The sequence below is a fragment of the Bombyx mandarina genome, chromosome 06 (assembly GCF_030267445.1).
Source record: "Bombyx mandarina strain Sakado chromosome 06, ASM3026744v2".
Taxonomy (NCBI): domain Eukaryota; kingdom Metazoa; phylum Arthropoda; class Insecta; order Lepidoptera; family Bombycidae; genus Bombyx; species Bombyx mandarina.
In genome coordinates, this window is record NC_143213.1 from 14407807 (window position 1) to 14420071 (window position 12265).

Here is a 12265-nt window from a genome sequence, read left to right on the forward strand (position 1 = left end):
TTCAACAAAAATAAAATAAAAAGGTTTTTGGAAAAAAAAGATTTAAAAGTTGAACCGGCTCAATGCTTTATTAAATAATAAATAGATACCATTAAATATTATTATGTCTGCTTTTTTTTTTCTACCTAAGCTGATAGATAGCCTTGAGAGGCTATGTATGTTGTTTGCTTAGTCACAAGTTGCTACGAAGGATGTTCTGCGCAAGTTAGAAATTTCTGAAAATGCCATATATAGTTTTGAAAATCACACAAAAATCGGTCAAAGTTTAATTGTGAGCTTTAGACCCATCACCCCCTAGCTTGTCTCGAGCCGCCTTGATCATTTCAGGACTGGCTTGCTTGAGGTCATACGTCCAACCAATCTTCTCGAATGTTCTGATTATCTTTGTGGATAGATTGAAGAAATCCATAGTCTCTGCTGCACGAAAGTCGAATGGGAAGACATGATGAAAGTTATGATAGCCCTCGCCGTACGTCAGGACCGAAACTAGAATATTCTCTGATGCTTCAATATTTCTGAGGAAAAGTAATATAATAAAAATACTGCTGAATCGGTATTATCGTACGATTTTCATCTAAATTACTAATGTAGTTATTTTACATTGAAATGATTCAGATTTTTTCTTTAATTATATGAAAACTAACTGAGGTGTAACTATACGGGTAGATACCATCCCGCCTGCCGCAATTTAATCGTGCCTTGAGAGGTCTGAAGGGTTTTTCAGAAAATCGACTTTGTCTCAAGCTGAGTGGCGGATTTGACGTTGTTATGTCTATGGGCTCCGATAATCAGTTTGTATCAGGTGGGTCGTGAGCCCGATCACCTTTCTCCTCCGCCAATTGTGTTCCTCATCCTGTATCGGATGGTCCTGACTGCCTCCATCCGTGGCCTTCGTCCTCACGATGTTCTTGCATCTCATCCTGTCATTGGTGGACGTGGACGTGGACGAGCTCAGGACCCACCTGATGTTAAGTAGTTACCGGAGACATCTACAGCGTAAATCCGCCACGCACCTTGAGACATGAGTTGTAAAGTCTCACGTACAACGGCTGCCCCACCCTTCAAACCTAAGCGAATTACTGCCGAAATAGGCTGGGCATTTGTACCTACCCGTGCGGACATACAAGACGTCCTTAGTCTTGAGTTAATACGCAAATTTTAATTTTGCAGGTTTGATTTTTATTACACGATTTTATTCCTTCACCGTGGAAGTTAAACGTGAAAATCGAGTACGTGTTTCATTTGAAAAATTGGTATCTACCGGCGGGATTCGAAGACCGATGCATCGCTACATACGAATGCACCGGACATCTCATCTTTTATGCCACGGCGACTTCAAAGCTACAACGAATTAATATTTGGTTAAAGGTAGGCTTACTCACACATTGTAAGGTTTATAGCCGTACATATGAGCCAAACTGTTAACAGTCAGTTCAGAATGTAGCACGTAGAGATACCGCATGAAGCATTGCCAGGCAACAGCGCACTTCCAATGTTCCCCGATCAAGAAGATGTTCATTAATGTTGGTATCAGAAAACAGAATAGGATTGTTAATTGATTGTGGTATCTAAAAAGAAAGAAACACCTTTATCACATTTGCGTTTATGTACTATGCCTGTATGTATTTTTTTACATAAAAAATAAGTAATGCAACTTCGGCTACTCCCATATAGTGCATGTTCATAGTGCATAGTATAATATTCTAAATAGTTTTAAACAAAAATCTCGTTATCGTGTTGTAGAAGTACCGTGTTATATGAGGGTTTGGGGAGTTTTTTTTTTATTGCCGTGCCGGCAGACGAGCATACGGTCCACCTGATGGTGAGTGGTTACCGTCGCTCATGGACGTCAGCAATGCCAGGGGCAGAGCCAAGCCGCTGCCTACCGTTTAATACTCTCCACAAGCCTCTTTTGAAGAAGGACATGTCATAGCGCTCGGAAAACACCGTGGAGGGGAGCTCATTCCATAGCGGGATGGTACGTGGCAAAAAAGACCTCTGGAAATGTACTGTGGATGACGTAGTGGCTCCAGGTAGTATGGATGAACTCTACTCCGGTGGCGGGCGGTGCGGTGGTAAAAGCGAGATGTCGGTATCATTTCGAACAATTCCTCAGAGCACTCCCCCTGGAACATACGGTACAGAATTCAGAGGGAACCGAAGTCCCTCCACAGACCCAGAGGTTCCAAACGATCCGTAAGAATGAGATTATCGACAATCCGAACGGCTCTTTTCTGTATGGAGTCAAATGGAAGTAGCTGGTATTTGGGAGCCCCAGCCCAGAGGTGGGAGCAGTACTCAGTACTTCACGCGAGGCCGGACTTGTGTTTTGTAAAGCAAAAGTCTTTGTCCAGGCGTGAAGTACCGCATCGCTCTATTGAGGACTGCCAGCATTTACCCCTTACTTTTCATGTTAGAGTGGAACTGTGTTGTAAAATATCGTGTTAAAGGAGGGCTACCTGTATTTTGGAATATTCAAACTAAACCTAAAGCAGGCTTTCGCACGAAATCCCCAAAAACCATTTGTGTCTTCTTTCATGAAATGACATATTTTGGTATATCCAAAGCCAACATTGGCTTGACTCTTGATCTTGTGGCGACTTTTTCATACCACTTGTGTCATAGTTTGTTAGTGTATATTTGTATCTACAATAAACTATTTAAAGCAGTACATATTCATACTCACTGTGTAAACCATCCTTCGTGTCAGCGCCTACCTAATACAGCTAGAAGCAGAATTAATACAACTACTTCTACAGTGGTACTTCTACAATCTTTTTACTGGAAAATTCTCCTAATTTCTATCTATCTTTTAAGTTTATTGGCAAACATATTCCTTATTATTATTATAACATCCAGGACACAGGTTATATATAAATTTAAAGGTAAAAGTAATATCATACTTATGTTCAAACATCAAATGAGAATCCCTCTCTATGTCACTCATGTCAATCAGCTTTCCCTTCGTAAGGACACTTTCGTTCTTCTTCATCATCAGCCATCCTATGTGAGAGAAGAAGAAGCCTCGGTTCACGTTGTGAGGGTCGGCATCGGTGTCGGCGAACTTGTGATGGAGTCTGTGATCCCTCACCCAGTTGTATATTGAATTCTACGGTGGGAGACAAAATTGAATATTACTTACTTACTTTTAGCATACATATACGAAGTTCCACTGTAATTAAATGGAATTAAGAGCCATGGCTATCGAGCTTAAGTTCATTACAATTATTTATTTGCAGTCCATTGTACACACAATCAAATTAATTATGAATATGAAAAAACACAGTTCTCTTGTCACTTTCACAGAACTGCTGATGAAAAGGACATTAGAAAATATCCATTAAAATCTATATGCATAGAGATCCACTAAAAGAAAGGTCTGCAAAATTATAAAACAGCATAAGATATATCAAGAATGATGCTACTGTAATGAGTTGTAATAATACTTATTTATCTGAAGGATTGTGGGCATACCAGACGAGTAGCACACGAGTTTCCAAATCATTTAACAACTATTTAGCCACTGAAAGAGCTCGTCTAGCTTATATTATTCTTGTTACAATAACTTCAACAATTGATTTTGAAAACCAATAAACAAAAAAGCACACTATATTGCTACCCGAGTAAAAGGATGCCGTAGTAAAAATCAATAAATCTTATTTTCAATTTGGTGACCGCTGTTAGAATATGAACTGAAGAAAACACTAAAATTATATTTTTTCAATTCTTTTTTCTATCAGCCCACAGACGTCCACTACTGAACATAGGCCTCCCCCAAGCCTCGCCACAAAGACCGGTCCTGCGCTGCTTGCATCCAGCGGATCCCCGCGAACCTCAATAGATTGTCGGTCTATCTTGTGGGAGGCCTACCCGTGCTACGTCTTCCCGTACGCGGTCGCTACTCCGTATCGGACGTCTTAATGTTAGAAGATTCTATACCTCTTCTTCATTGTTCCCTCACTGTTGAGGATCGCGACCGCATATGACTTTCCTCCATAGTGTTCGGTTATGTGTGGCATGGGCCGCATGGCATAGACTACCACCAATCGCTTTCTTTACCAGATCTAACCATCTGGCTGTTGTTCTGCCCACACCACATGCCTAAGATTCCATTACATAAATACTATAGCCAAATTCCTAAGGAATCCCATCTGTCCTCTAACCTGTTTTAGCTTCATGAGTCAGGTTTCAGCTTAGGCACTCTATTATGGTTCAAATAAGATAAAAACTAGATGGCAGTTACCTGGCCACTGCTGCAGAAGCAAGCCATCAAGAGAAACTTCATGGGTGCTTTGGCTTTGTACGATCGATGCGTCCACAACCTATGCACACCGCAAGTAATACCTGCTCCAGAGACAATAATCATAGAGTAGGCTGAAACAAAAAAAATACGTTTGTTGCTGTGAAAATTAAATCTTTGGGAGAAAGAAAAATAGTCTATAAGGCATTACAGAGAAATTAAGACTTTATGCTTATAATATTTTTTGTAAGAAATTTCTTAATATTATTATTTAAGGTTTAAAAATCATAAAAGGTTTTTATTTGAACTTTAAAAAAAGCAAGGATGCCGGTCTTGAATCACGAAATATTGTGGGTACTCTTTCCTTTTTAAATTAAAACTTTGATGATACTGATGAAAGATGTCTGTTTATATTTATATATATATATATATACAATAACAATAAAAAAAAAACTTTCTGAATAAAAATGTTTTTTTTTTCGTATTTTCAAATTGACGACTGATCAACCTCTTCTAAGAAAAATAAATAACGAAATCGTACAGCGACATCAGCCGTATTTGCACATTGCGTTGCCCAATCCACAAACGAATTGGCTAAAAAATAAATCAAGAAACACTTACCAAATAAAAATGTTCCTAATTTTAGGGGAAATGCATATTTGCTACACCAATAAAAACCAAAAATATGATAGAACGAAATCACTAATAATGAATCCCATTTAATTTTATTTTTGAAGACAAACATTTTCTTGAACATTTTGCTCCAAAATTCTCATTCTGCGTTTTGTTTCACGCATTTTATACATAATTTAACTTGCATTAGGGTTCCACAGTGCGAACATACTACACCGTCTAACACGTACGTGAAACGCTACACACTATATAGGTATATAATCCATTAAATCATTCATAGCACGCTACAATGTACATATCTGTCAATTGTTTCTATTAAATCCATTAGTTTGTATTTAGCGGTAGTGATTCTAAAGCATCCTAAAAACATCATCATCATCATAGTCGGTTGCTCTTGGCAGAGCAGTCGTGGTCATGTGGAATTCTTGTTTATTAAAGCCTTGACAGATGTTATCCATAGTTTGGGAACTGAGGCTTGGCGCACGCACTCGTAAGGTGGGGTTTCAGTAAGGTCTTTCACCTGATCAGTCCAGCGCATGGGGATTCGTCCACGAGATCTCTTAGAAATCTAGTCTTTAAAATACAGAATAATAATAATAATAAACTTGACAGAATGAATTTGACTCACTCGTTGGTGCAGTATTTAGCGGCCCTGAATATTGTGCCGAGGATAGCGGATTCGAGCAAATATTGTGTGCTGAAAAAGCTTGTTTGCTCTTTGTTTGGGAGTTTATTATCTATATATATATCGGCGCAACCCTGCTATTATAGTAAAGAAAACGATTGGTGGTAGTCTATGCCATGCGGCACATGCCACACATAACCGAACACTATGGAGGAAAGTCATATGCGGTCGCGATCCTCAACAGTGAGGGAACAATGAAGATGAAGTATAGAATCTTCCAACATTAACAGATCCGATACGGAGTGGCGAACGCGTAGGGGAAGACGTAGCACGGGTAGGCCTCCCACAAGATGGACCGACGAGCTATCGAGGTTCTTGGGAATCCGCTGGAGGCAGCAGCACAGGACCGCTCTTTATGGCGAGTTATGTTCAGTAGTGGACGTCTGTGGGCAGATAAAAAAAAGAATCGAAAAAAGAACTAGACCAAATTAAGGACCTCGGGTTCGGGCAACCAAGTGAGTACAGTAGTTAGTTAAATTTCTATTTATTTAAATTAATATAGGTAGTGTAAATAGTCAAGTTATTTAATAACCACTCAGTCAAGTTTCTATAAATAATTTAAATAAATTAGCGTCGTAATTGTATCAGCCAATTGGAGATGTGTAATACAGATTATAGTTGTGGACACGTTTAATTACCTCACTCATAGGATTAAATCCTTTTAACTCAAGTAATTATAACAGATTAAGTAAAAGATTAGATAATTCATTATTTTTGTATTATAGTGTGGAAAATCCTTAATTTATTTTATTTTTCCTCTTACAATAGTTTAGAACCATATTTTTATTTAGTTATTATACCAAGCCATTACGAATGATTTGACTAGTAATGTTACAACATTTTATAATGTACATTTTATTTTTGACATTTTATAATTTACAGTTCCTGTAATAAAATACCTTGTGAATTTAAACACACTTTATATTTGCACAATTGGACAAATACCCACCAAGGTCGGTTGTGTCGCTTACGGTAGAAGCCGATAGAGCACAATCACGTAACTGCTAGTCAAACATCCGAATCCGAAACTGAGTTCGACGCATTATATTCCTTCGGTTCCTCCTCCTCGAGAGCGGAGGTCTTAACCCTAATGATCACGGTGACATCATAAATATGTGCCGCGTATTCGATAAGATTTAGTCTATTTCATCTCTAGTCTTTCCGTCTGGGCTTTGCCAGGTCCATATTCTGAGGAGCCCTTTCTTGAAGAACGAATTAATCAAGAAAAGTCCCCGCGACTTGAGAAAATTTACTAGCATTCGCCCTCGGGTATTTCTAGAGCCAACACCATGGGGTCCTAATACAGGTTCTCTGCATTCTCGTATTCCTACTTTCACGTTGAAATCCCCCTTCACTATTGCATAATGGGTCTTGGTGGTCCGTTCAATGGATTTTACGATATCGTCGTAAAGACCCGTAGAACACCTGGTACATCGCTCAACATGAATGCACCGGACTTCTTATCCGTTAGGCCACGACAACTTCAAAAGTGGAAAAGTGAGTCTTAATTACTGTCACTAGGGACGACAATAATGTTGAAGAGAATGTCGTCAGCGTCATTATTTTAAAAACACCATGAAATCAGCCGTCTATCCGTCATATCTGATCCCTTTGTACATGCGTCCACCATCGATGCGATAAAAATTAAAGAAGTTCTCTTTTGTCTAAGTTCGTGCCTTGCTGTAGTGCATGTTTTATTGGCTGCAGTGCTCCCACTTTACATGCTCGGGACACGAGAAGGAAATGGGCGGTGTGACCGCAGCAATACGTTATCAGAACATTCGGAAACCGCAACGTTTCAAGCTTTGCGTTTTGTAAACATGTTTTCGGGGAACAATGCTATTTAGTTATTTTGTTTTCTAGGTGGAGATGCCATGATGAAATTTGTATTAATGGCGGTCGAGCATATTATGAGGTAGATTTCATTGCTCTGTTTAATTCTCTTGTAATACAAATATGCGTTCCTCATTAAATGGTGAGACAGTAAATTAATAATACAACTGAAGGCTACACCTCATTCTTCAACGGTTCATATGGCATTAATATGATATCAACGAAGTTTGGTAACCAAATAGTAGTAGGTACCACCACCGTGCCTATTTCTGCCGTGTTGCTGCAGTAATGCGTTTCAGTTTGAAGGGTGGGGCAGCCGTTGTACTGTTACAAGTGAGACATTAGAACTCATGTCTCAAGGTGGGTGGCGGCATTTACGTTGTAGATGTCTATGGTCTCCGCTAACCGTTTAACATCAGATGGGCCGTGAGATCGTCCTCCCACCTAAACAATAAAATAATAATAATAATAAACTCGTGTACCCATTTAGAGGAGCAAAAAAAGGATGAAACCCATCCTTGTACAAAATTCCGTTAAAAGCTTCCTACTTCACGATCGTGTGCTACCAGAATATCATTAAGACCATTTCTTTGAAGTTCATTCTAGTGATTCCCAAATTGAGTTCATTCACACTCGTGTCCCGCCCGACTTTAATGTAATATCATTGACAAAGTTACTCTTGGACCTTTGCTTATTGGATTTCTTCATGACCTAGTTTTAGTTCGCTCTAAATCGGGAATATACGACTGCTTAGTATACTGGGCACGGGTTATAAGGGCCATATAGAATTTTGGGGGCTATTTGATTTGCAGGGTTTTAATAAAAATCGTTTTTTTTTGAATATATATATATTGTTAGAAGATGATGATGACATTGGAGGCGTGGCCTAAGTGACGTCAAGGATGGTGTGATGTCAGGAGGGCGCGTGGCGAGATGTTGTTGGAGGGGCGCGTTTGGGCTCGAGGCGCGTTGGCGCAAGGCATCGTTCTCTTTTGCTTGCGACAGTCGGGACGGACGGACGTTCACATCGTTGCACAATCGTTGTATTTTATTATTCAAAGTTATTATTGTCAAAGTTTAGTTGTTGTCAAGATTTAGTTGCATTTTGTTAACCTTAGTTAATTTACATTGTTGGTTATAATTAAAGTGATTTCTGTCTAGGTTATATCGTTTATATTTTTTTTTAATAGTAAAGTTAGGGTGTTGATAATATCAGAAGTGGGATACGCATAAAGTTTTCATATCTTTGTGTGTATCCTTAAGCCTACTGTGCTATTCTGAAACATTGTTCTAAAACAAAGTCGAAATGTCAAAGTCAAGTACAGGTAGAGGTAAAAATAATAAAACACGTGAACGTTCTCCGAATCCTGGACTGTACCAACAACTTCAAGCGATTGTATCTCGCCTGAATGCGTTGGAAGACAATTCAAGGTCTGGTATAGCGACTGTTGTTGAGAGGCAGCCTGCGGTGGAGTCATCGGGATCGGCGGGCAGTGCTGTGGTGCCGTGCGTGGTTCTGGCTTCTGAGCAAAGCACGACACCGCCATTGGTGCCTACGCCGGTTCCACGAGTTTCCGCTGACGATTGCGTCGCTGCCGAGGTAGCCGGTAAAATTGTAAGCGCAATTAATGAATTGAATCTGGTAAGGCCGAACCATATTTATATATCAAACTTTGATCCCGATTTAAATGATATTAATGTTTGGTGTGATGAAGTTGATCATGCACGTGTCATTTATAGGTGGACCGATAGGGAGTGCTTATCTCATATTGGTAATTGCCTTATAGGCGATGCTCGTGTGTGGTTAAATGAATGGGTCACCAATGACCGTAGCTGGTCTAATTTTAAACGCGAGTTTAAGCCGTTGTGTCCCCGTCGGGTAGATGTTGCAAATATCCTTTTTGATGTTATGAAAACCGATTCCAACAACTATCCTACATACGCGGAATATGTTAGGCGATCTTTATTGCGTCTTCGCATAGTAAATGGACTTAGTGACGAATTAGTTTCAGCAATAGTGATCCGGGGTATCGTTGATCCACAAATTCGTGCGGCCGCTACAAACGCGAGGTTATTGCCTAACGATTTAGTTGAGTTTTTCTCCATATATGTAAAACCTACACCTCAAACAAAAACAAATCATAATACTCGTACTGTCGCTGGTCGCTTTCATAATACACAATTCTCATCACGTAAAAGAGAGCATAGTTCTAGTAGAACCGGTTGTTACGTATGTGGATCATTTGGCCATAGACAAGTGAATTGCCCTAAGCGAACGAGAAAACGTTCGCCTACTGTGAATGATAGATTCACATCTGTACCTGCTGCCAGCTCCTCTGTGCAGAAGCCTGAACCTTGTTCTTTTTGTAAAAAGCTGGGCCATAAAGTAGAGCAGTGTTTCTTTAAGCAGCGTTCTGAAGCTCGTGGAAAATCTAACGTGAATTTTTGCCGTGATACTGTAAATGACTATAGAAAAAATGATATAGCTACTGCGATCGTACAGGGTGTACCAGTCGATATCCTGATAGATAGTGGATCCACGGTCTCGCTTATGTCTGAATCAATTGTAAAACATTTTCAATGTAAACGAGTACCCTCATTTTGCGTGTTACGAGGAATTGGTGACTGTGACACTGAATCTCGCTATTTTACTACTTTGACAGTTGAGTTTCCCGAAATTACGCTAGAAATAGACTTTCAAATTGTTAGTGACAAGTTCATGAATACCCCAGTCATAATCGGTACTGACGTTTTGAATCGGGAAGGTGTCACGTATATTAGGAAAAAGGGCATACAGCGCTTAACTCGGGTAGAAAAGGTTTTTACTGCTGAGACAACTGAACTTAATTCAATCCCTACCGTGAATACTTCATTAACAGGTGAAGAAAAAAATAAATTATTAGCTTTGGTACGAAAATTTTCAAAATACCTTATAACTGGTACCGCGGCCAGTACTGTTACAACTGGATCCATGCAAATTCGACTCAGCAATGAAACTCCTATTGTTTACAGACCTTACAAATTATCATTTAGCGAAAAACTTCGCGTTAGAGAAATTATTAAGGATCTTCTTGATAAAGGTGTGATTAGGGAGTCTGAATCGGAGTTCTCGAGTCCGATATTGCTAGTTAAGAAAAAGGACGGCAGTGACAGGATGTGCGTGGACTTTCGGGCTCTTAATGCGAATACTGTGAAGGATCGCTATCCATTGCCGTTAATAGACGATCACATTGACCGGTTAGGTAGCGCAAAATATTTTACAAGCCTCGATATGGCCACTGGTTTCCACCAGATTCCTTTAGCAAACGACTCCATTCACAAAACCGGCTTTGTGACACCCGAAGGTCATTTTGAATACCTTAAAATGCCCTACGGGTTAGCCAATGCCCCGGTTGTTTATCAACGTATTATAACTAATACTCTGAAAGCCTTTAGTGAGACAGGGAGGGCTTTAATATATATCGATGATGTTTTAATACCTAGTCAGACCATTGATGAAGGCCTAAATACTCTGCGTGAAATCTTTGAAACACTAACTAAGGCGGGCTTCTCGATTAATTTAAAAAAATGCAAGTTTCTTGCTAACGAAATTGAATATTTGGGCAGAACTATCAGCAATGGTCAGGTTAGGCCGAGTACGTATAAAGTAGAAGCATTGACAAGAGCCCCGAAGCCTGGTAATGTTAAACAAGCTAGACAATTTTTAGGTCTAGCGGGTTATTTTCGGCGCTATATTCCTGCATATTCGTTGCAGACAGCTTGTATTTCTAATCTGTTTCGTAAAGGTGTTGAGTTTAAATGGGGTGATGAACAGGAACAAGTACGCCAGTATATAATTACGCGTTTAACCAGTGAACCTGTCCTCAATATATTTAATCCATCATTATTAACAGAAGTACACACTGATGCTTCTTCTCGAGGGTATGGAGCTGTTTTACTTCAGACTCATGGGAATAATAATAAACGCGTGGTGGGATATTTTAGTAAAGTTACCCAAGGCGCCGAACCACGCTATCACTCCTATGAGCTGGAGACACTCGCTGTGGTCAAGGCTCTGCAGCATTTCAGGCACTACCTCATAGGTATACATTTCAAGGTAGTTACAGACTGCAACGCTTTGAAGCTTACCCAACGTAAAAAAGAGTCGCTCGGTGGTGGATCTACTTACAAGATTATGATTTTTCGTTAGAGTATCGTAAGGGCGCTGTGCTATCTCATGCCGACTATCTAAGTCGTAATCCTATAAATGTTTGTGAAATTGGTAGACCGCATAACTGGGCACAGATAGCACAGAGTGCTGATGAAGAAACTCGGAATTTAATACAAAAGTTACAAAACGGTGAATTAGATGAGACACGCTATGTAACTAAAAATGATGTTCTTTATTATAAATTTGATTCTGTTGGCCAACCTAGTAAATTATTATGTTATATTCCAAGAGGACATCGCCTCAGTTTGTTACGAATCTTTCATGATGAGCATCATCATATTGGAGTAGATAAGACGCTTGATCTAATATTAAACCATTTTTGGTTTCCTAGTCTAAGACAATTTGTTTGTAAATATGTACGCCATTGTATAGTATGTCTTTCACACAAAAAAATACCACGTCAACCCTTGCAGCCGATCGAGTCGTGGAAGAAACCGGACGTACCCTTTGACACGGTACATAGTGATGTCTTGGGTCCTCTTCCCGAATCGAACGGTTACAAATTTGTTGTCTTGATAATTGACGCTTATAGTAAGTTCTGTCTACTAAATCCTATGCGTAAGCAGGATGCAACAGAGTTAAAATTAGTATTTGAAAACGCTGTATCTTTATTTGGTGCACCTAGGCAGATTGTAACCGATAGGGGTAGAATGTACGAAAATAG

At 39.6% G+C, this 12265-nt stretch overlaps 1 protein-coding gene across 2 annotated transcripts in view; it reads right to left on the reverse strand.

Moving 5' to 3' along the window:
* Window positions 1–263: 263 nt before the first annotated feature.
* Window positions 264–12265, reverse strand: part of LOC114253601 (acyl-CoA Delta-9 desaturase-like) — a 29972-nt gene continuing 17970 nt past the window's right edge. Inside the window, exons 1-5 of one of the 2 annotated variants that reach the window (XM_089728415.1) lie at window positions 4862–4997; window positions 4244–4374; window positions 2904–3109; window positions 1383–1568; window positions 264–515 (exon numbers count right to left, since the gene is read on the reverse strand). In XM_089728415.1, the coding sequence (XP_089584541.1) occupies window positions 266–515; window positions 1383–1568; window positions 2904–3109; window positions 4244–4374; window positions 4862–4997 (909 nt within the window). In that variant the 3' untranslated portion in view covers window positions 264–265. Of the gene's footprint in view, window positions 516–1382; window positions 1569–2903; window positions 3110–4243; window positions 4375–4861; window positions 4998–12265 lie in introns of those variants that run through there. The other variant, XM_089728416.1, reaches the window with a different exon arrangement.